Source organism: Ceratotherium simum, chromosome 22 (genome assembly GCF_057802395.1).
Source record: "Ceratotherium simum simum isolate JZ-2026a chromosome 22, ASM5780239v1, whole genome shotgun sequence".
NCBI lineage: Eukaryota > Metazoa > Chordata > Mammalia > Perissodactyla > Rhinocerotidae > Ceratotherium > Ceratotherium simum.
The window spans coordinates 43528689-43552472 of NC_141921.1; the positions used below are offsets into that span (position 1 = coordinate 43528689).

The 23784-nt window shown below is 44.9% G+C and overlaps 1 protein-coding gene across 1 annotated transcript in view; it reads left to right on the forward strand.

The window, feature by feature from the left end:
• The first annotated feature begins 7683 nt into the window (after positions 1–7683).
• The window catches only part of CLSTN1 (calsyntenin 1), a 70935-nt gene continuing 54834 nt past the window's right edge, over positions 7684–23784 (forward strand). The window contains exon 1 of the mRNA XM_087446854.1: positions 7684–7992. Within this exon, the coding sequence (XP_087302980.1) occupies positions 7902–7992 (91 nt within the window). The 5' untranslated portion in view covers positions 7684–7901. The remainder of the gene's footprint in view (positions 7993–23784) is intronic.

Here is a 23784-nt window from a genome sequence, read left to right on the forward strand (position 1 = left end):
CCTTCGTCAGACATGCCAGGACTCGGGCCTCGGGGCTCGTAAAGAACAGGCGGGATTCAGGATACTGGCAGGCAGAGAGAGGAGGGTTAGTTACTCCTGCCCTGTCCACACCCTGGGGGGTGGGGCTGATGGAGAATGGACCTCGCTGGAAGGATAGCCACCATTTTCTGAGCACCCACGACATGCCAGAAACAGTGCTGAGAGCTTTCTGTGCATTATGATGCTTAATCCATACAACAGCCCCATGAGGCACGTGTCATTATCATCCCATTTTATAGATGAAGAAACAGAGAGGAGAGGCCACAGAGCCAGGAAGTGGCAGACTCAGGGTTAAATGAGAGAAGGCCCAGGAAGGGCTTGGTAACTGAAAAGGGCCAATGCAGGTGAGAAGGCCATGTCTTGCATGTGTGTGAGGGCGGAGCCAGACTGGGATGATCAGGACAGGCCTGTCCTTGTACAGAGGGGACTTCCTGGCCCTCCTTTGGGATGGGGTGGGGGGCCTGGTCCTGGGTCAGGACATCTGCTTCCCCTCACTGCTCCACCCCAGCGTCTTGGCTCATAAGAGCTTCGGCTTTGGGGCCAGAGAGATCTAGGTTCGAATCCTGACTCTAATACTTAGCTGTGTGACGTTAGACAAATTACTTACCCTCTCTCAGCCCCCGTGTCCTCCTCTGTGAAGCAGGATCCTCATTGTATCCATTGCATGTGATTGCTGCTAGAATGACATCAGATAATGCACACAGAATGCTCTGCGCAGGGCCGGCCCACGGCAAACGCTCTGGGAGTCGTGCTCGTTATTTCTTGATCTCTGGGGGGTGATTAATCCCTGCTACACAGATGGGGAAGAAGAAAGAAGTATCCCCGAGCAACTAAATGAGCTGGAGGTTTGAAAGGGCCAGAAATTCTGAAATCTGGCTCTTGATATTTATTGGAGTTTGCTGGACCCGGGAGCTTCAGGGCTAAGGAAAAAGCACAAAAAGACCAGAGGAGCCTCATCTGAGGCCGGCTCTGCTACCTGTGCTGGACGGTCTTGGCAAGTCACTCAACCCCTCTGATCTCCTGCTTCCCACCAGTTAAACAGGGATGAGTCAAAACCCCGACAAGGGAGATTGTTGTGAGTCCCAAATGCATACAGATGCCCTTGAGAAAGGGAGTATGCTAGAAACACGCAAACTCTAGAGTGCTGTGTGAAAGTAGTTATTATAACCATCATCTCCTTAGACTTCTCAAAGTACGTTCACACATATCATCACCACCATCATCATTGTGAGAGCAGTTACCACTAACTGAACATCTACTACTTGTCACAGGCTGAGCTAAACCCTTTCTATGCGTCTTCTCATTTAATCCTTACAAGCATCTAAAGGAGGTATGATGATGAGGATGATGATGTCCATTTTATAGATGAGGAAACTGAAGCTCAGAGTAATTAGGTTGTCTGGTCTTTTCTGCTCATAGCTGGAACCCAGGTCTGTCTGAAGCAAGACCATGTGAGTAAGACATTCTTCCTATTTTCTTAACCACTTTATCCTACAGTCTCCCCCATTGCAGGAAACATGATGGAGCTACAGCTAGAAGCCCAGTTTGTGCTGTTGCCACTGTGCCCAAACAGTGGCTGTGTTTCCTCTGTGTGCTGGGGAAGCTGCAGCATTTCTGCCCTCGGCTTGCCCTCCTCCTGGGAAACCCAGTTCAGTCCTTCCCATTGGGGTGTCGTGTGCAGAGAGGGCACGTTTGGCTTGCGTGCCCTCAGAGGGACCAGGTTTGTCCATATGCTGTGTGTGTGTGGAGTGCATTGGGGTGTACTGTTCATGCCATGGAATAAAACAGCTGCCCCCTCCCCTCCACCACACGCAGAGTGAGGGGCTCACCTGCATCTCCGCTGCCCATCCAAAGTGGGCAGGGGAATATGCCGTGTGTTACCTTTGGGAGAGAGTATAAGCAGGAAACCCAATCCTTGTCCCATCTTTTGGGAGTGCAAAAGCGAGCTGCCTGGCTTCTGTGGGAAGTGAGGTTTTCCTTCCCTGGAAATTTTCACCAGCCAGTGATAGCTGATGCTTCAAGTGCGGGAATTCTTAGTTCCCTTTCAAATGAAGAGACATAGAAAGCGTTAGAGTCTGAAATAAACCCACAGGTCCTCACCTGATTCCCTGGAGACCACGGGAACTCCCCTTCCTAAGTCAGGGTTTCTGCCACTGCCAGAGGCTTAAAGCCGCGAGCCTCGGATGGTAGCGAGTCGTAACAGCTGCTGTTGTGCACTGCTTCATCTGTTCCTTGCAGCACCCCGCGAGGCGGGCACTGACACCTCCATAGTGAGAGTGGAGGTGAGGGACCTTACCCAAGGCCGCAGAAGGAGAAAGCACGACTGGAAAAAATACAGAAAGGCTCATTGCTGCACTCCTTGTACAAGCAAAAGACTGGAAAGAATCCCTCAACAGGAAACTGATGAGATACACTCTGGCATGTCCACGTAAAGGAAACGGTTTCTCTACTCACAACTCTTCTGACACCAAATGTATGGGTTTTCCACACCAAGCGATTCTCTAATTCTCTGTGGACACCAATGAGGTGTCCTGCAATTTAATTTAATTCTGACACTAACTACCCAGAGTCAGCGCAGACCTCACAGGTTAAGGGCTCAGTCCCACAAGGCTGCCCCCACTTCAGATGCCAGTCGCAAGTAGTAGGTCCCCAGGTTACCCATACTTCTGTCCGATTTGGCTACAATTCTGGGAATTCCCACGACCCCCTCTTCAGGTTCAATAATTTGTCAAAATAGCTCATGGAACTCAGGGAAACACTTTCCTTACTTTTACTGGTTTATTATAAAGGATATAAATGGACAGGCAGATGAAGAGGTACATGGGTCAAGGTCTGGAAGTGTCCTGAGTGCAGGAGCTTCTGTCCCTGTGCAGTTGGGGTGCCCCTTGCTCCCAGCACGTGGATGTGTTCACCAACCCAGAAGCTCTCCGAATCCTGAAGGTCAGGGATTTTTATGGAGGCTTCATCATGTAGGCATGATTGATTATTAACTCAATCTCCAGCCCCTCTCCCCTCCCTGAGGTTGGGGGTGGAGTGGGGCTGAAATTTCCAAGCTTCTAATCATGGCTTGGTCTTTCTGGTGACTGGCCCCCATCCTGGAACTATCAGGAGCCCACCAAGAGTCGCCTCATTAGAACAAAAGACGCTCCTATCGCCCAGGAAATTCCAAGGGATTCAGGAGCTCTGTGCTAGGAACCGAGGATGAAGACCAAATATCAATTTCTTATTATATCACAATATCACACCATACAAGGAAGTACTACGCAGCTATGAAAAGGAATGAAGACTATGTTTTTATACTGAGATGGAGCCATTTCCAGGATATTTTATTAAGTGGAAAAAGCAAGATGCAGAACAGCAGGTGTGATATGCTGCTTTTTATCTAAGAAAGGGGAGAGAAATATATTCAAATATTCACGTGTGTTAAAAAAAAAAAAAACCCACAATGGAAGGGTTAGCCAGAAAGAGACAAAATGGTAATCTATAAGGGGAGGCGGGCACAGGCAAGAGGAGACAGGAATGGAACTAGACTTCTCTGAGCACCGTGCTTTCTAGATTTGACTTTAGAACCATGCAAATATTTAATATAACCATAAAACAAAATTAAATAGAAATTTTACAAAAGGGAAGGAAATGGATAGATACGGGTTTGAATGAGGTCTATCCAACCAGAGTCCCTACTTGAAGCAAACATCCTTTTGCCTCTCATTTATTATCCCTTCTAAGAGCAACGGAGTGACCTGGCCAGGCCACCAGAAGGCAGAGATGAGGCCAGACCTTGCACATTCTGGGGCTCCAGGGGGACCCTGTTGGTCGTGCTGGGGGCTGTGGTTTGAGGACTTTCGGGAGTTTGTAATCAGCGGCTCTCATCAAGATTTTCACAACATTCTCCGGCAGCAGCCCTGAGGTGTGTTTGCTCCCAAGCACTTCATTAGGAGAGTGGCTGCAGTGACCGCTTACCTGCCTCCAGCTCAGTTCCACACTTGCCCAGTGCACGCGGTGCTAACAGTAATAACACGCCCACCTGAGAATGGCTCGGCTTCCTGGCAAAGAGCTTTCCCGCACTCGACCTTGTTTCATCCTCATGGCAACTCTGGACCCGGGAATGAAGGTCCCAGTGAGGATCCCAAGGTTGGCCGAGGACTGCGCCCCACGGCCTCATACGGCTGGAGGGTGGCAAAGCCCCACCTCTGACTATGGTAGAGCAGCTTGCTCCAAGCTGTGGGACCCCGCACAGGGCGTTTTTTTTTTAGCATCTGGGGCGTAATTTCATGTAGGGGCTAAGGCACTGTTCTGGGCTCGGACGGATGTGAAATGGAATCCCAGGTGTCTAGCAATGTGCTTGAGTAAATTTTACATATTTCTCAATAAAAGTACATTCTGGAAAGGGTTGCTGGAGGTGTCAATGAGATGTCACTTACAGGTGAAGAGTTGAGTATAAGAGGCTGTTATTATTAGCAAGAGTCCTTTCAAAAGATGTAACACCCTGGAAATTCTGTGTCCTCTCTATCTACTGTGCAGATGGGCTGACTATAGGTTCAAATGTCCAAGCCTTCCTGGCCAGGCTGACAAAGCCACCTCCTTTCCTCCCGTGTACACCCCCACTAAGGGCAGGCCCGGGTGATACTGCGCTTCCCCTGCTCCACGGCTCCCCTGCGCTGCTGCTCTGTCAGCAGCTGGCTCAGCTCAGGCAACGTTCCTCCCTGCTAACCGTAACTCTGGATCGATCCCCATCTCAGGGTCATTTTGAGGATTAACTAATCCATCACGTGGAGACCTTTAAAAAGTGCCAATATGGCCGAGGCGATTGTCACACCGATTGGAAACCGAGTTCACTGGTTTCCCTGGCTTCCAAGACACTCAAGCTGAGCCTTGCAGCTGGACCAACTCTCCAGCGGGCAAAATCTCAGTGTGTGCAGGTTGCGCTGAGCTCACCGGCAGTCTGTCTGCCCACCTGCCGCTGGACCTTTTTGATCCACCTCTTTGTTTCTTTAAGGGACAGCACGAGTGAGAAGATAAAGGGATCAGGATTCCAGACACCAAAGAGCTTTTGTTTGTGTTTCTAATAGAACTGAATACATTACATTTTCCCTCTTGGCATCAGCTTATTGACTCAAAACACCATTCTGAGATTATACCTTTCTGATTTTATGTTTTGTAAATCTCAAAGGTCCCCGGAAACCTACAGGGTACGTTTTTTTTACCCTCTGAGGTGTGATCTCCATAATAAAAAAACGAACACTGCAATTCATTTAGTTTTTCGCTGAGTATTTATTGAGTAGCTTCTGTGTGTTCAGCAGTTTACCAGGAGCTCAGAAGCCTCCTGAAGGAACAAGAGAAACCGCCACACGTTTAGACCTACTGTGTACTGGGCTCTGCGAGGCCCTTTAATTGCCTCATTTCATTTAAATAATTCTCACAGCTCTCAAAAATTGTTATCCCATTTCACAGGTGACAAAAGAGACTCAGAAAGTTCCATAACTTGTCCAAGGTCATCCGTAGGTGCAGGAGCTGGAATTCCCGTCCAGTGCTGTGTGATTGTACCATCTGGGTTCTTCCCACTAGAAAGTGTGGAGGAGAAAAGGACACATGTGGATAGCCAGTCAACAGCACAAAGAGCACAAGCATTGTGCACAAGTAGCACAACGGCACAAAGTAGCAGATTATCAAGGCCGGACTGTCTGGTTAAGAGCAAGTGGGAGTTGGGGAGGGAGGGCCTGATAGTCAGGAGGACTTCCTGGAGGAGGCAGCCCAGAGGTGTGCTGTAAGGACCTGAGGCTCAGGGCAGAGAGAGGGAGGGTGTGCCATGTGATGCTGGCCCTGGGAAGGAATGAACTTGAGTGCAGATAGTGGTGAGACAGCGGGCCCTGATGTCAGCTGGGTGGGGCCTGGGGTTTAGGGGTGGGAAGCCCAGCAGGGCTGTCTGGACCTGATGAGGTGGCAGCAGGGAGCCACCCAGAGCTAGGGAGGGACAGAAGCAACAGCAGCGCCTGGAGAGGATGACTCTGCAGTGCTGGCTGGAAAGAGTGGAGAGGCGTGGCCTGGAGAAGGCAGGTGCCTTGGGAGGGCTCCACCCAAGGGGAGTCTAGTCCTCTTGGACTCAGGGGAGGAGACGGCGGGGAAAGCAGAGATGGAATCTTCAGGCTTCAGTGGAGGGTGCCTTTGAGAAACAAAGGCCAGGGAAGAGCATATTCCATTACCGATTGCTTTGAAACTCCTCCTGGCTCACAACCCACCTCTGTTCACTGCTGTTCAAGGTCTTCTTGTGGCCTGTAGGATTAAGGCCCAATCCCTCACCCTGTCAGTTAGGGCACCTCACAACCTGGCCTCCATCCACCTTGTTGGGCTGTTCACCCACCACTCTCCTAAACAAGTCCTCTGCTCTCCACACCAAGTGACTCCTTCTCCTCCCAGCCTCCAAGCCCACCCGCCCTCCTCTATCTACCCCACCCCAAGCTGGCCTCCACAAAGCCCACCAGCCCGCCAGACCCTCTCAGCAAACATGGCCGTGACAATCATTGTGCAGTAAGTCACCTTTGATAGCTCTTCCAGCACAGTCTTGAACAATTACATTTTATTGTCATTTAACTTTTGCTGTCGGTGTCTCCCTAATCCCACTGCCCTGTCCTTGAGGGCTGATTCTTCTTTGCAGCATAGTTGTCTCCACTGGGGATGTCATTTCACCTTTCTGTCTTAGTTCCCTCATCTGCAAAATGGAGCCAAGAATGTCTCCTAGGGCACAGTGCCTGGCACACAGGAGCCCATCCATGACTGTTCCAGTCCTTCCCTCTAGTGTGGGCGGTCCCAGGACAGGAGGAAAAGGGGAGGACCCAAGACCCCTGTAGGGATCCACCAGAGGGACACTTCTTTATTCACTTGGATCTCTGCATTTCTAAGGGACCATTAACATCATATGAAGACCTTCTAGAAAGGGCGTGTGCACAAGCCACCTTTAAAAAGCCACAAACGGATTTCTTCACCAAACGTAGGAATCTTGAGTTACAAATTCAAGACGGACTCCCTGGGACCGGCGATCCCCTCCCAGGGCTGGAACCCCCGCAGCACGTGCTGCGCAGCCCTTGACTGTTTATGAAGCGGGTTTCCATGACCCCATCTTCTTGAACACCTTTCACGACCCCGCGAGCTCCCGCTCATCACCTCCGCTCAGCATACGAGGACACCGAGGTTCTGGGAGGCGACGTGACTTGCCCGAAGTGGCACAGGGTGCTGGCGCTCAGGGGCCCGGGGCTGCACCCTCCGGCGGGGTCTGCACTCCTTGGGGTGGGGGTGGAAGGGCAGAAAGGGAGGCACAGGCCCCAGGGTACCGCTCGCTCGGCTCAGGAGCCTGGGAGCGCGCGTGGGGATGAGGAGTTGATGCTCTCTGCTGCGGCGGGGGCACGGGTGCAGCCCCCGGGGCCCCTCCCAGCCTCTCGGGAACCAACCCCCGGGCGCGTCCCCGCGGGCGCGCGCTCCCGGCTCCGCGGGCGGGTCGGAGGCGCGCGCCCCGCCCCCGCCCCGCGCGCTCCCCGGGCCCGCCGCGCGCGCGCCTCGCCGCCGCTCCCCTCCCCGCCCCTCCTGCCGCCACCCCGCCCCCGGCCGGGTACCCTCGCCGGACCCGAGAGAGAGCGCCGCCGCCATCTTAGTTGCTGCCGCTGCGTCCAGCGAAGCGCTGCCTCGGCGGAGGGGAGGGCGCCCGCGGCCCGAGCGCGCGGCCCGCGTCACGGCGGCGGCCCCTCCTCGGACCCCGGAGCTCGCCGCGGCGCCAAGCAGCCGGCCCCGGGCCGCGAGAGCCCCGCTCGGCGCCCCGCGCGCGTCCCTGCCGCTCCCGCCTCGGGCCGGCCGCGGCGCCCGGAGCCCGAGCGATGCTGCGCCGCCCTGCGCCCGCGCTGGCCCCGGCCGCCTGGCTGCTGCTGGCCGGGCTGCTGTGCGGCGGCGGGGTCTGCGCCGCGCGAGGTAAGCGTGGGGGCCGGGCCGGGGCGCGGGGGCGTCGGGTCGGGGCGCAGGGCCGAGCGCCGGGAGCCGGGTCGGGACGCGGGCTTCGGGGCAGGCGCGCGGGTCGGGGCGCAGGTTACCGTGGGCGCGCGACGCAGGGTCCGGGGAAGCCGGGCTCCATCCCGGGCGGGGCGCTTGGGCCGTGGCTGCCCCCATGGCAGCCCCGGTGGTGGCTGCGCGGATTTGGGGGGACGTGCAAACCGGCCGAAGGGTCGGTTCACCTTCCTCAGAAGCCCCCGCAGGCTGGGGTGCACCCCCGGGGTAACATGCCGGGTGCGTGTGTTGTGTGCTCAGATGTGCATCGGGCTGGGGGTGCAGGCACAATTTTTGGTGTGTGCTTACATAAGAGCCCACTCCTCCGCATCCCTCTCCGCGATCCCGGTCCTCTGCTGCTGCACCGTGGACACCTCATCTTCGCCCCTTTCCGCCTCCTCCCAGGTCCTTTAAACGTCTATTTTCAAACGAGCAAAGGCTGAAACTTCTTGCTCCCCTCCCACCTTTTCACCCAAAGGTGATACTGTGATGAGGTTTACGACTGAGGTCTCACCCTGTGTTAGAAATCTTCGTCTCCTCCAACCCCGACGCCTTGGTGCAGTTTTTCTGACGGTAATTAACATCGTGCGAGGGTTTAGATGGCTCCAACAGAAACGAGAAGCCCCTTTGATTCCTTAGTGCCAAAATTATTTTATGGTTACTTGGCAAAAAATATTTCTGAGCGAATTGATTATTTTGTTGTTGTTGTTTTAACCTTCATTCACTTAACCTTTCAGACGTTACATGCTTTCTGATATTGACTGATCTTGCCAACGAAAAACTTACGCATTGCAGATATATGCTTCCGAATGGATCTTGGAATCGTAAACATTTTCCTTGGCCTTGGAGCAAAGTATTCTAGGTGTAGCCTATAGATTACTTGGATCTAGTCTTCTCATTTTTTTTAATCAAAAAATTTTGGGGGAAGGATTGTTGGAGGTCTAGACGAAACGGTCGTATTTCAATTTAGCAAGCTTTTAAAAAATTCTCCTTTTCTCTTGCTTGGTATGACATATCGAGAGAAGTATGGTGTTCACAAATTAAAGGGTAGGAGAGGCAAATGCATCTTTTGTTCCGTGTTCCTTTCTTCACATCGAGGATGATAAACTTTGAATACTTCTTGCATTTCATTTCTAACATTCTTTTGATTTGTCAAATTCAGATCTTAGTCACTAAGTATTTAATTGTTCTCATTTTGGTTTTTAGAAGTTACAGCAAGCTAAGTTTGAAATGTTCTTTCCAGATGTGGGATGGAGGTCTGAAAGTCTTATATATCCAAGAAAAAATGTCAAAGTTTTGTTTCTCTTGGAGAAAACCCACACAGTTAAAAAATATATGCTTGGATTGGGTATTTTGGGAACTGTTCAAGTATATTTAGTTTAGTCATTGATAACATTTCTTGTGAAAATCCGTATTTTCTTCAGTTTGTCCATTCACCTACATTTGCAATTCGTGATTGAATTACTTGGGATACTTAAACAACTATCAGATATCTTCCTTGTGGCGGATTAACAAATCTTATGTGAAAGACGCGTTGAGTACTTGAGTCCTTTGTAATCTGCTAACTTTCTCTAAGCTTTTCTTGGTGCATTTATAGTACTTAAGAATTGTTAGTCTTCAAAATAAAAAGACATTTTAAACATCAGTTATTCTGTTGCATTTGTTGTTTTTGTTTCAGCTTGCAAGTTATAAAATGTCTCCTGAATATTACATGAAATGCTAATAAAACATTTCATTTTGAAATGTTACAAATGAATTTTATGTGTAAATATGAAATTTGTGGAGACACATTCTGTGGGCTCATTTTAAAAGATGATCATTTCCACTAATGTCTGCATTTTTTATTGCTTCAAGGCAGTATGACGTTATGATCTGCTGTTGATACTGGAGCTACCTCTAATAATTGTCAGTGGAATAAAGATCACATAAATTACTGGAGAGAATGTTGGTTTTTTTTTAATATAAATTGCACTTTCACAATTCATTGCTGTATGGAGAACCCTAAATTTTACTTTAATTGTAGCTATAGTTCTCAAAAAACATCAAGTAAACCAAAATATTAGGAGAAATATCCTTGGCATGCCCTGCATGGCCATGTCTGCAGGCTGCCTTCTCTTCAATCAGTCAATGATCAGGAAATAGAAAAGTGAAGTAGAGAAAATAAAAAGCTTATATGAACATTAAATAAAAATAAATACAATCATGTAATGCATTTCAAAGCCAAATAAATAATAGTCACTATTATTTTCCCATTTGCACACAAACTTCTCAGTGAGGTCTCTTCTCACCATCTTATTGGAAATTTCATCTCTCTGAACCCCTGAATCCTCCCTTCCCTGCTTCACTTTATTTTTTCCATAGCACTTATCTCATTTATTTACTTATTTTGTTTATTTTGTTTATTGTCTGTTACCCCTCATTAGAACATAAGCCCCAAGATGGAAGGGTGTTTTGGTATGGGGTGTTTTTTTTTTTTGCATATGTATCCTATTTTCACCTGTCAGATAAATGTTATATACTGCAAAAAACATTACAGACATAGAGTATAAAACAAACTTAAATTCTGTAGTGTAGATAGAGGAATTCATTAGCAGATAATTTTTCAAGGACCCATTCTGTTGATTGCAGTGTTAGGGATCTTAGATCATAAAAATCTGTAGCAGCCTTTGAAGGCTGTAGCTTTGTGGCTACCACTTTGAGTCCATTTTTTAAAAAATACTGTAATTCTCAGCTTTTTTTGAAAATGATTTCTTAATTTGTTACCTTGTTTTTCAGAAGCAACTTTGAGGAAAAAGTTATTTGAATATAGGCGTCAGTACTATACTTAATCTAACGTTTTTATTGCTGAGAGTAAATATTTATTTTATGTAGAAGACATGTAACTGCTAAAGAAATAATAAAATATTAATAATTCTGAATGTATTCCAATTTAAGAGTTGTAGCTTGATTAACTGGAATCTTCAGTTAACTGGAATCCATCTTTTGGCTGTGTACTACTTTTAGGAAAAGAAGCTTAAAACCAAGCAGTTTCATAGAAATTCTTTTTTTTTGGTGAGAAAGATTGGCCCTGAGCTAACGTCTGCCAATCCTCCTCTTTTTGCTGAGGAAGACTGGCCCTGGGCTAACATCCATGCCCATCTTCCTCTGCTTTATATGGGACGCCGCCACAGCATGGCCTGACACGTGGTGCGACAGTGCGCGCCTGGGATCTGAACCGGCGGACCCTGGGCTGCCGCAGCGCGCACTCAACCACTTGCGCCCCTGGGCTGGCCCTGAAATTCTTTTTCAAAAAGAAGTTTTAGGAGTTCATGTCATATATTATCTGTGTCAGTACTATTTAAATTAATTAATTAATTTATTTTTTTTGGTGAGGAAGATTGGCCCTAAGCTAACTTCTGTTGCCAATCTTCCTCTTTTTGCTTGAGGCAGAGTGGCCCTGAGCTAACGTCTGTGCCAGTCTTCCTCTCTTTTGTATGTGGGCCTGCCGCCACAGCATGGCTTGATGAGTGGCGTGTAGGTCCGCGCCCAGGATCTGAACCTGCGAACCCTGGGTTGCAGAAGCGGAGTGCGTGAACTCAACCACTACACCACTGGGCCAGCCCTAGGACTATTTGATTTTTGAGCCAAAAAGAACAATTAATATTTCATATTTTAGATATGAAGAATATGATTGATAAATGAAATTTTTATGAAATATAATAACATTGTTTTTGAAATTAGAAAATGCTGTAATTCCGTGACACCAGTTTCAGGACTTGGTTAAGCTTATTAAGCCAACTTTTAATGTTTAAAATGAAGAACCTGGGGGATGTTAAAATTTTAAGACATGAAGAAAAAGGATTGAATTATTTTTATTATTGCTTCCTAAGACAGGAGAATATAATTTTTTGGATAGAGTTTTCATTTATAAAAATTGAAACAGGCCCGGCCCCGTGGCTTAGCCGTTAGGTGTGTGCGCTCTGCTGCTGGCAGCCCAGGTTCGGATCCCGGGCATGCATCCACGCACCGCTTCTCCGGCCATGCTGAGGCCGCGTCCCACATACAGCAACTGGAAGGATGTGCAGCTATGACATACAACTATCTACTGGGGCTTTGGGGGAAAAAAATAAATAAATAAAATTATAAAAAAAAAAATTGAAACAAAATAGGAGATCTGATTATCCTGAAAAATCACCAAGAGTCTATTTCTCACATATTCTGGTTAATTGAGGCTTTAGATCATTATACTTTTGAAAATATACCTTGCTTTTTTTGTGGTATTGATTTGGTAGGAGCAGAGGTACTTGCAGAAATGTGTCTTTGTAAATGAAATTTAAATTATTGATTTGCTATAAAATACAGATTTTAGTAGAGCTTAAGGAATATGGATTCAGGATTGGTGGAAATGATTTATGCAGTGTCATGTTCTTGCAAGGGTAAAAAAAAAAAAGCCTCAAAAGTGACATTTTGACACTAGTAGAGACTGCAAAGGCCAGAGAGAGGAACCCTCAAACTGATAGATGCACAATACCCCTCTTTTCCACAGAGCCACCACCACCTAGGAATTGGGGTACTGCATTTGTCCCTGATTTGATAGGTCCTTTCTCTCCTATGTTTTAGGCATATTTCCGTTAATTTTCTCATTTAACTGTAGGATATTATTATTAGATTAAAATTTTTCACAAGATCTGTTGCTAAGGCTTTTTTATTTTTAAAGTCCTAGGGAAAAATTCAGTTACTTCAAAGTAACTGAATTTAGAACATCTTAAAAACCTGTAAAACACATCTGAAAGTTGTGTTTTCCAAAACCCCAATAAGTAGGTGGTAGCATGGGAAAAGAAGAGTTGTGTTTTTCATTTTTACCTTTGGTCAGACGTGGATGTTATCTTTCAGTCATCTGTTTTGGACCAGTCTGGTTCTCTTGTGACAAGAACTTCTATAGAGTCGGCTACTTTTCAAGTCTACCTTGAGCGCTACTTTCTTGAACTCATTGTTTACGGCAGAAGAAGACTTTCTTTTCCTATGTCCACTCTTTTTTTATTTTTCAACAACTTTATTGAAATATAATTCAAATACTATAAAATTCACCCTTTTAAAGTTTACAGTTCAGTGATTTTAGTGTATTCATAAAGTTGTGCAACCATCACCACTCTCTAATTTCAGCACATTTTCATCACCCCAAAAAGAAACTCCATACCCATTAGGAATCACTCCACATTGTCCCTTTTCCCCATTCCCTGGCAACCGCTTACCTACTTTCTATCTCTATGGATTCCCTTTTCCCCATTCCCTGGCAACCGCTTACCTACTTTCTATCTCTATGGATTTGCCTATTCTGGACATTTCATATCAATGGAATCATACAATATGTGGCCTTTTGTGACTAGCTTCTTTCAGTTAGCACAGTGTTTTCAAGGTTCATCCATGTAGCATGTGTCAGAACTTCATTTCTGTTTATGGCTGAATAATATTTGTTGTGGACTGAATGTTTGTGTCCCTCCAGAATTCATATGTTGAAACCTAATGCCCAATGTGATAGTATTTGGGGGTGGGGCTTATGGGAGGTGATTAGGTCGTGAGGATGCAGCCCTCACGAATGGGATTAGTGCCCTTGTAAAAGAGACCTCAGAGAGCTCCCTTGCCCCTTCTGCCACGTGAGGACATGTGGAGAAGACCACTGTCCATGAACCAGGAAGCAGGATCTCACTGGACACTGAATCCGCTGGCGCCTTGATCTTGTACTTCCCAGCCTCTAGAACTGTGAGAAGTAAATTTCTGTTGTTTATAAGCCACCCAGTCTATGGTATTTTATTATGGCAGCCCAAACAGACTAAGACAATATTCCATTGTATGGATATACCACATTTGGTTTATCCATTCATCAGTTGATGGACGTTTGGGTTGTTTTCCACTTTGTGGCTATTATGAATAATGCTACTGTGAACCTTCACATACAGGTTTTTGTGTGGACATGTATTTCAGTTCTCTTGGGTACATACTTGGGAGTGCAATTGCTGGGTCTTATGATGACTCTGTTTAACATTTTGAGGAACTGCCGAACTGTTTTCCAAAGTGGCTGCACCATCCTACATTCACTCCTGACCTCCACAGTCACTCCTGGGAACATCTTTCTAATCAGATACATATTTCACAGTTGGTGAAGAAGAGTTTTCTTAGGAGAGTTTTATTTAGGTTGCTGATTTTTTTCTTGTTCTAGATAGACTGGCATTTCATCCAACCAGCCGCTTCCTTTTGCCATTATCTCTCATGTCATTTCCACCCAGGATCTCAGACTTGGAGTTGAAAGGTCTGTCCTCTACACTCAAGTAGCCTTCCCTGTAAGCCGACGTTTCTTCACACGTCCCTGACAATTGTAGGGTCAACCCTGGGCACTTGTTAGCACACAGAGCAACCCTTTTCTTACCAACGTTGTTTGAGATGTGGTCGGTTCTCCTCAGGACTAAATCTTATCAACCTTCCAATCTCTGCTGGCATTCGGCCCTGTAGTGTTGTTTTTACCACCTTCACTTTGAGCAAGGCTGAGAGCCTGGCCCAGCATCGGTCCCCCAGGCCCTGCTTTCTGGCTGTGATCTGAGGAATGAGCTACAGACCTGCAGACTCAGTGGCTGGGGGACACGCCCCCAGTCACAAGCAGAGGAAATAATCTAGGTTCCCCGAGCAGAGTTGCACTCTGTGAAAGGAACTGGAAGAAACACTAGGATTCTTACACTACAAGTAGTTTAGAAAATGACATTTCTTCATTCATGACATCTTTGTTATGCTAATTGGCTAAAAAGTGTGCTTTGTTGAAGTAAATTATTTTGCCTGATTCTTTGATTTTATTCTTTAATTACCTATTCGTTATTTACCCAATCTTCACTCATAGTATAAAAACACTTGGAAATATGTCTTTAGATTCAAAGTGAATTTTAAAACTCAGTAAAAACAAATGTCGTCTTTGTTTAATACCCACTTCAAGTGTAACAGAGACATTTATTCTGAGCTCTTCCTAATACTTAAAAACATTTTTTAATATAATACAGCACTTTCATTTTAAGGACCACCAAGAAAAAAATTGTCATAAACTTGAATTGAAGATAAGTAAAACTTGAGAATGATTTGTATAAGGTTGTCTATTAAGTGGCTTTTAAAGAACATAAATTGGGGCCAGTCCCGTGGCGTAGTGGTTAAGGTCGGTGTGCCTTCAGTGGCCTGGGGTTCTCAGGTTTGGATCCAGAGCTCAGACCTACACCACTCATCGGCCATGCTGTGGCTGTGACCCACATACAAAATAGAGGAAGATTGGCACAGATGTTAGCTCAGGGCAAATCTTCCTCACACACACACAAAAAGATTATAAAGAACATAATTTATTCCATCTGAAATGCAGAATCCAGTCATATTTAATTTTGCATATTTCAGATGTAGTTAGTGATGCATATTGATAAGACCAGCTGCATAATACGTGGGGTGAAGTGCAAAATCAAAGTGCGGGGCTCCTTGGTTCAAAAATTATTAAGAATTTCAAGATGGCAGCGGAGCATTAAACCAAGCGAGGGGCCCGGCACACCCAGGAAACTGGTCCTGAGAATTGATTGACTTATGTGGCTGGGTGTCAATAGGAGGAGGTGGTCCTATGGGCACCCTCTCAGATGAACCAGCTGATGCACAGCCTCCTCGACGGCGCCTCCCGGCTGATGCCCCCTCTCCTCGTTGGAAGACTTTTATTCTCTGCTGGTCCCAGGGGCTGCACACTCTTCTCTGCCCCCAGCACCCAGCAAAGGACAGATGATATAAGTTCATAATAGACAATGGGAGCCAATTGGAGGTAGAGGCTAACTGAGGAATAGCGTCGCTTTTGGTTGGGGGATTAAAGCCTTTGCGTCAAGCGGATTATGTTTACCTTTAAAATGCCTTGACTAATTCATGCCAGTTTCCTATTACTTATGGAATTAGTAACAAGGATAACAGAAATAATTAAAATTCTTGGATAATCCCTAATCTTTTTTTGCCATGTGTTTCAAACGTTTATCAGAGTAGCTAGTAAGTAGCGAAATGCCCTGGTTTGAATGTAATGTTCTCGCTCCGCCCCACTCACTTTGGGCTACAATTATTAAAGGATCTGTGGGAGGACGAAAGGTGGGCAGCAGCCGTTCTCAGTGTTTGGGCACCTCGGTTAGTGGTGCTGTGTTAATGGTAGGTTACCTTGATAATCCTCAACCTGGATTAGAAAGCTCTGAACTGGCAGTGTTTCTGATCTTGTTTCTGAGTTGTTTGTAAATATCTGTTAATATCTGCCCATGATTCCTGAACAAAGCATTTTCGTTTGGCAAGAGTTTAAAAAGTCCGTGCCCAAGTGTATGAAGCCTTCTCTTGCTTAATTAAGAGAAGCAACTAATAAGCATCATTTAAACATTTAAAGCCTAGAATAGAAAATGACTTAAATTCTTTTTTTATATGAAATCTGACATTTTAAAACTTCTTCTAACTGGAGGAACATATACCAGTGGGATAATTTTGTAACATAGTCTCCTGCCTCCCCCTCAGGGTGACTTTAATTAATAATAACTGCAACATTAATATTTGATGAAATGTCTTAGATCATAAATGCCAGTGATTAATATATATTTGCTTATTCAGTTGATAGAGTTTATCTTTTTTTTAATTTATTTTTTGGTGAGGAAGATTGGCCCTGAGCTAACATCTATTGCCAATCTTCCTCTTTTTGCTTGGGGAAGATTGTTGCAGAGCTAACATCTGTGCCAATTCCTCCATTTTGTATGTGGCGCGCTGCCACAGCATGGGTTGATGAGCGGCGTGTAGGTCCACGCCCGGGATCTGAACCTGTGAACCCCAGGCCGCCGAAGCAGAGTTTTCGAACTTAACCACTATGCCACCAGGCTGGCCCCTGATATAGTTTACTAATCCCATTTTTTTTCTAGAATTATTCTGAGTATTCTTGAAAGGTTTGAGATTTTTACCACTACTTTAAAAAAGTAATGCAAGTGGATCTGAACAGACTATATCTTCATTCCATTTTTTTTCTTTTCTTGTTGAGTATGTGCTTATGTGGTTTTCAGTGCTGACGGACAGAATGAAGCCAGGGGCAAAGAGAAAGCAAGTATAGGTTTAGGCCAGGCTTTGGTTGTTTAGGCCTGAAGGGAGAAGGCTGAACAAGTTTCCGTTTTATCTAGAAACTCAGCTCAGTGGGATAGGAGAGCAGATAGGGATTTAGGGGCAAAAGCCTTGGCTTAGAATAGAGCAGTCCTGACTGTACCTTCTTATATTTTGGAAACCCAAGGACAGACACGTGAACTGATGCAGTGGGCAGTGGTGGAACCCCGGCATCTGAGAAACCCTCAGTGGTGGCTAGCAGAAGTTAGTCCGTGTCTAGTTCTGTCAGATTGAGATTTTTCTTCTGAATTGCTCAGGCACGTTTTATTTCGCCGTTCGCAGATTCTATTGCCTGGGTAAAGGGGACTGACCCCTGGCTGAGACGCCTTGACTTCCTCAGCTCTGTACCATTGTCTAGTGACTGTTGTTAGCTGCCTTAGCCTAGCTTTGTCTTGAGGTATTGTTTCCTGGGGCCCATTTCTGATTCCCAGAGGACCTGAAAAGGCAATTCATATCCAACTATTGGGAATTCAAATTGGAACTCAAATTGTATTTTCCCCTAGAAATATTGTTATAAATTGTTTAAACTCTAAAAGTGATCATCAGAAACCTATTTAACCCATAACAAGTGAAAATCAGGCAAATTTGCAGTAAAACATAGCACACACACCATTGCAATATTAGTAATTATATAAACCAATGATGACATGCTGGTTAAAATTTTGTGGTACGTAGGTCTTGAAGTAGCTATAAAAGATTTTGTGGGGAGGGTCAGCCATGATCAATCTCTCTCCTTGGCTCACACCTGGAATGAAGAGGAGACTGAAGTGAGAGAAAGGTTGAGGAGGAGGAAGGAGCCCAATTACTTGACTCCTAAGTGAGCCAGTCTGTGAGAGGAGGAGGGAAAATAGCCTGCTCTTTGTGATCTTCACAAGAAGAAAGGAAGCAGAAGGGGGGAGACATGGGCCAACAAGCCCTCTGGTGCCCAGGTGGCAGCACTGCCCAGGAGTGGCTGGGTAGGGGGATGGAAGGTGGGTGAGGTGGAGGAGAGGGGCCCGTGCAGTGGGCCTTCTGCAAACTCAGGCCGTCTGCAGGTGCTGTGTCCACCGGGCCAGGACCTGCTTGTATATGCGGGTCTTCCCTTTCAGAGAATACTTACTAATGTGCGTCATTTAAAGGAATGACTTACTGTCAAACGTACTTAATGTTTTTCATCAAAGAAAATTTTACCGAAGAATCGCTATTTAAAACTGTTCCTTGGGGCTGGCCCGTGGCCAAGTGGTTCAAGTTCCACATGCTCCACTTCAGCGGCCGGGTTCGCGGGTTCGGATATCAGGCATCGGGCGTGGACCTACTCCACTCGTTGGCCATGCTGTGGAGGCATCCCACATAGAAAACAGAGGAAGATTGGCACAGCTGTTAGCTCAGGGCTAATCTTCCTCAAGTGGGAAAAAAAGAGGAAGATAGCCAGTCGATGTTAGCTTAGGGCAAATCTTGCTCACCAAAATAAAAATAAACAACAAAATAAAACCGTTCCTTGGATTTTCCAAGTTCCTAAATCTGTGAATTAAATTTACTCCTTTGTGGAGTTATTTTTCTAAAGCAAATGTAAAAAGTGTGTTTTACATAACCCCGAATTGTTCTTGATTGAATTTGTATGTGTCATTTACTAGAAGTCATTTTATACAGGGTGTTCTGTAACTTTCTCAATGTCATTCATTAAACATTTGTCCTGGGTACAGTGGGTGTAATAATCCATTAGAAGGATGAGGTAGCATATATTTAACTAATCCTTTAGGATTCCCAGACTGTTTGGTGTCAGAACCTCTATGCTCTCAAAAATTATTGAAGACCTCACAGAGCTCATGTTTGTGTGAGTTTTATCTATCAATATTTACTCTGAGAAATTAAACTGAGAACCTATTAAAATATTTAATAGTTAATTTAAAACAGCAATAATAAACCCATTAGATGGTAACAACAGACTTTTAATGAAAAATAACTACATTTTCCAAAACAGAGAACAATTTAGTAAGGAGACTGCTGTTGTTTGACATTTTTGCTAATCTCTTTAATGTGAGTTTAAGAGAAGACGGAATTCTGCATTTAACTTGTTGCTATCTGTTGTTGGGGTGAAGTAGATGAAGAAAATTAGGCCTCACACGGATATGTTGCAGGAAAAGAAAGGGCTTTGGGGGCCCCCAGGAGGGTCTTGGGGACCCCCAGGAGTCTGTAAACCACATTCTGATAACTGCCGCTCTGGGGCAGGGGTTGATGTCAAAATACAGTTGGGAGATGTGTCTCCAGTAATTTACTTCTAAATAATAGTTGAGGTAGCAAAGCAAAGCTTGCAAATGATTTACTTAAAAAAAAAGAAATTGGAGTTAATTCACTTATTCCTATAATCATGTCTCTCTTATTTACATTGTCACTTGCTTTCTTGGGTGTAGAAGACAGGAGTACAGTAGGGCCCTCAGGCCTGGGTTTGCCTGTAGTGTCCAGCACATTCTGCTGCCCCCCAGTGAGGGACCCTTATGGGTGGACAGTCAGTACCTACATGTGTGGGATCAGGATCTTGTGTGCTTGTGGGTTATGGATTATTGCTTTGGTTTTCTTTCTTTATTATTATTATTTTTTTTAGGAAGATTGGCCCTGAGCTAACATCTGTTGCCAATCTTCCTCCTTTTTTCCTTTTTTCTCCCCAAAGCGCCAGTAGATAGTTGTATGTCATGGTTGTACATCCTTCTAGTTGCTCTGTGTGGGATGCTGCTTCAGCGTGGCTTGATGAGCAGTGCGTAGGTCTGTGCCCAGGATCTGAACCAGCGAACCCGGGGCCATCAAAGTGGAGCGCATGAACTTAACCGCTACGCCCCGGGGCTGGCACCTGGTTTTCTTTTTCTTTCTTTCTTTCTTTTTTTGGTGAGGAAGATCGGCCCCGAGCTAACATCTCTACCAATCCTCCTCTTTTTGCTGAGGAAGACCCGCCCTGAGCTAACATCTATTGCCAATCCTCCTCCTTTTTTTTTTCTCCCCAAAGCCCCAGTAGATAGTTGTATGTCATAGTTGCACATCCTTCTAGTTGCTGTATGTGGGACACGGCCTCAGCATGGCCGGAGAAGCGGTGCGTCGGTGCGAGCCCGGGATCCCAACCTGGGCCTCCAGTAGCGAAGCGCGCGCACTTAACTGCTAAGCCACGGCCCGGCCCCCTGGTTTTCTTTTTAGTTTTGCCATGGGACACATTTTTGAGGGAAAAGGCAAGAATAGGTGAAAAAGTATAAGTAGACGTTAAAATCAGGTTTCTTTGGGCCTTTTCTTTGGTAGTATACATTTACCTTATTAGTATTTTCTGTGGAATGAGATCTAGAAAAAAAATCAAGCCTTTTTTTTTTTTAAGGTTCAATACTTAAAAAAAAGATTACCATCTTTGTTTTTCCTCACAAGATGGCCCTTTTTAGACCCTTAAATGGCTGATTTCATTGTGGAAATGCTTTTTTTTTTTTTGTGAGGAGATCAGCCCTGTGCTAACATCTGCCAATCCTCCTCTTTTTTTGCTGAGGAAGACTGGCCCTGGGCTAACATCTGTGCCCATCTTCCTCCACTTTATATGGGATGCTGTCACAGCATGGCTTGACAAGCGGTGCATCGGTGCGCGCCCGGGATCTGAACCAGTGAACCCCGGGTCGCTGCAGCGGAGTGCGCGCACCTAAACGCTTGCACCACCGGGCCGGCCCCTGATTTCGTTGTAGAAATGCTTTTTATAAAACTACCTGTACTGCTGTTTGCATTATTTTCCTGGAGAATCTCCTGGAGTTTTCTCAGAATCTGGAGTCACTTCTGCTTGGAGATGTACCTGTCCTGTTTGTTTTGTGGAAATGTTTGTTGTTTGGTTTGGCATTTTGCTTGATTACCAATGATCCAGTTTTTGGTTCAACTACATTCCTTAAATCCACTTTCCCCTTGAGAGGTCATCTAATCCTTTCTCCCCTTTTATGATCAAGTCCTTGACTTTTAAAATCTGGCAATTTGTCTTCCTGCTTAAATAATCTCTGGTTACTTGTATATCATTGCATTAGAATATTAAGTACTTTTAAATCTCTAAACTTAAAATATCTCCTAATCTATCTGAAAAAGTCAGTTTCTGAATTATATGGCTAGAATTCTAGAAATGGAAGGGGTTTTCAAAGTCATTTAGTTCAGTCAGCCCATTTTACCAAAGAGGAAACAAGTGAAGTTATTGTTGTCCGTATGATCCTTTTATAACTCAGAATCTGAAAAGAAGGAATCTGGTGGAGACCAATCTAGACTGTCTTTAACCCTATTTCTTTCTGTAATAAATAATATTCAGAAAGCCTAAATTTGGTGACTTGTTACAAACCTTTCATGTGCCCTTGATTCAGGAAAGATTATAAAATTATAGGGGAGTTTTAAAAATTCTGGAGAAAGGGTACGTTGTATTAACAATGTTACATTCTTAATTTTGTAGCACTTCTTTATGCAAATATCTTAGAAATTTGCACACTGTGCTCAGATCAGTTTTGGAGTTGACAAGAGCTTTAGAAATCAGCTCGAGCAGCTTTTGATGTGTGATTCTTGTCTACAATGAGTACTGACATCAGTTAGCCAGGCTCTGCTGGAACTCATCTAATTAGGGAACCCTTTCATTTTGGAGGGTAGCCTTCATTTTCAGAAAGTCCTTGGTCTTAGTTCTGTTTCTGGATCCCCACAGAATAAATGCTGGCACTGTAGGAGTGTAGTGGAATGGTTAAGAACATAGACTCTGGAGCCAAGCTATTGGGGATCAGGTCCAGTTCTGCTGTCCGCTTGTGTGTGCTCTTGAACAGGCTACTTAATCTCTCTGTGCCTCAGTTTCTTGGTCTGTAAAAGAGGGATAACGGTGCCTGTCTCAGGGTTGTTAGGAGGATTAAACAGATTTTGTAAGTGTTTAGGACACTACAGTAAACACTATGTGTTTGCTGTTTTATTAACTCAATTCCATGTAACTGCCCCCCTTTTTAAATTGAGGTGAAATTTACATAACATAAATTAGCATGTCCCCACACGTGCGTCCCACACCATAGTGGTGTGTTTATTACAGTGAGAAACCTATATCGACACATCATCACCCAAAGTCCTTAGTTACGTTAAAGTTCACTCTTAGTGTTGTACATTCTGTGGGTTTTGATAAATGTATAATGACATATATCCACCATTGTAGTATCGTACAGAATAGTTTCACTGCCCTAAAAAATCCTCTGTGCTCTGTCTTTTTGTCCCTCCCTCCCCTTGAACTCCTGGTGGCCACTGATCCTTTTATTGTCTCGATAGTTTTGCTTTTTCCGGAATGTCATATAATTGGTGTTTTGCAGTACGTATCCTTTTCAGAAAGGCTTCTTTCACTTAGTAATGCATTTAAGTTTCCTCCATGTCTTTTCATGGCTTGATAGCTCATTTCTTTTTAGCTTTGAATAATATTCCATTGTCTGGATGTACTGCAGTTTATTTATCTATTCACCTACTGAAGGTCTTCTTGGTTACTTCCAAGTTTTTGGCAATTACAGAAGAATAAAGCTGCTGTAAACATCCGTGTGCAAGTTTTGTGTGGACGTAAGTTTTCCATTCATTTGGGTAAATACCAAGGAGCACGAATGCTGGATCACATGGTAAGAGTTTGTTTAGTTTTGTAAGAAACTGCCAAACTGTCTTCCAAAGTGGCTGTACCATTTTGCATTCCCACTAACAATGAATGAGAGTTCCTGTTGGTTTATATCCTCATCAGCGTTTGGTATCATCAGTGTTGTAGATTTTGGCCTTTCTAATAGATGTGCAGTGATATCATTGTTGTTTTAATTTCCAATTCCCTAATGACATATGATGTTGAACATCTTTTCATGTGCTTACTTTCCTTCCATCTATATATCTTCTTTGATGAGGTGTCTGTTCAAGTCTTTTGCCCATTTTAAAATTGTATTGTTTTTCTTATTATTGAGTTCTTTGTATATTTCAGAGGACAGTCCTTTATTAGATGTGTCTTTTGCAAATATTTTCTCCCAGTTTATGGCTCGGCTTCTCATTCTCTTGATATTGTCTTTTGTAGAGCAGAAGTTTTTAATTTTAATGTAGTCCAGCTTATCAATTATTTCATGGATTGTGCCTTTGATGTTGTATCTAAAAAGTTACCACTGTGTCCAAGGTCATGTAGGTTTCCTCCTATGTTATCTTCTAGGAGTTTTATAGTTTCACATTTTATGTTTAGGTCTATATCCATTTGGAGTTTATTTTTGTGAAGGGTGTAAGATCTGTGGCTAGATTAATTTTTTTGCATATGGTTGTCCATTTGTTCCAGAACCATTCGTTGGAAAGACTGTCTTTTCTCCATTGTATTGCCTTTGCACCTTTGTCAAAGATCAGTTGACTGTATTTATGTGGGTCTATTTCTGGGCTTTCTGTCTGTTCCATTGATCTGTCTGTCTGTTCTTTCACCAGTACCACACTGTCTTGATTAATGTAGCTTATGTAAAGCTTTGTTCTTCTCCTTCAAGATTGAGTTGGCTATTCTGGGTCTTTTGCCTTTCTATATAAATTTTAAAATCAGTTTATCCATATCCACAAAGTAACTTGCTAGGATTT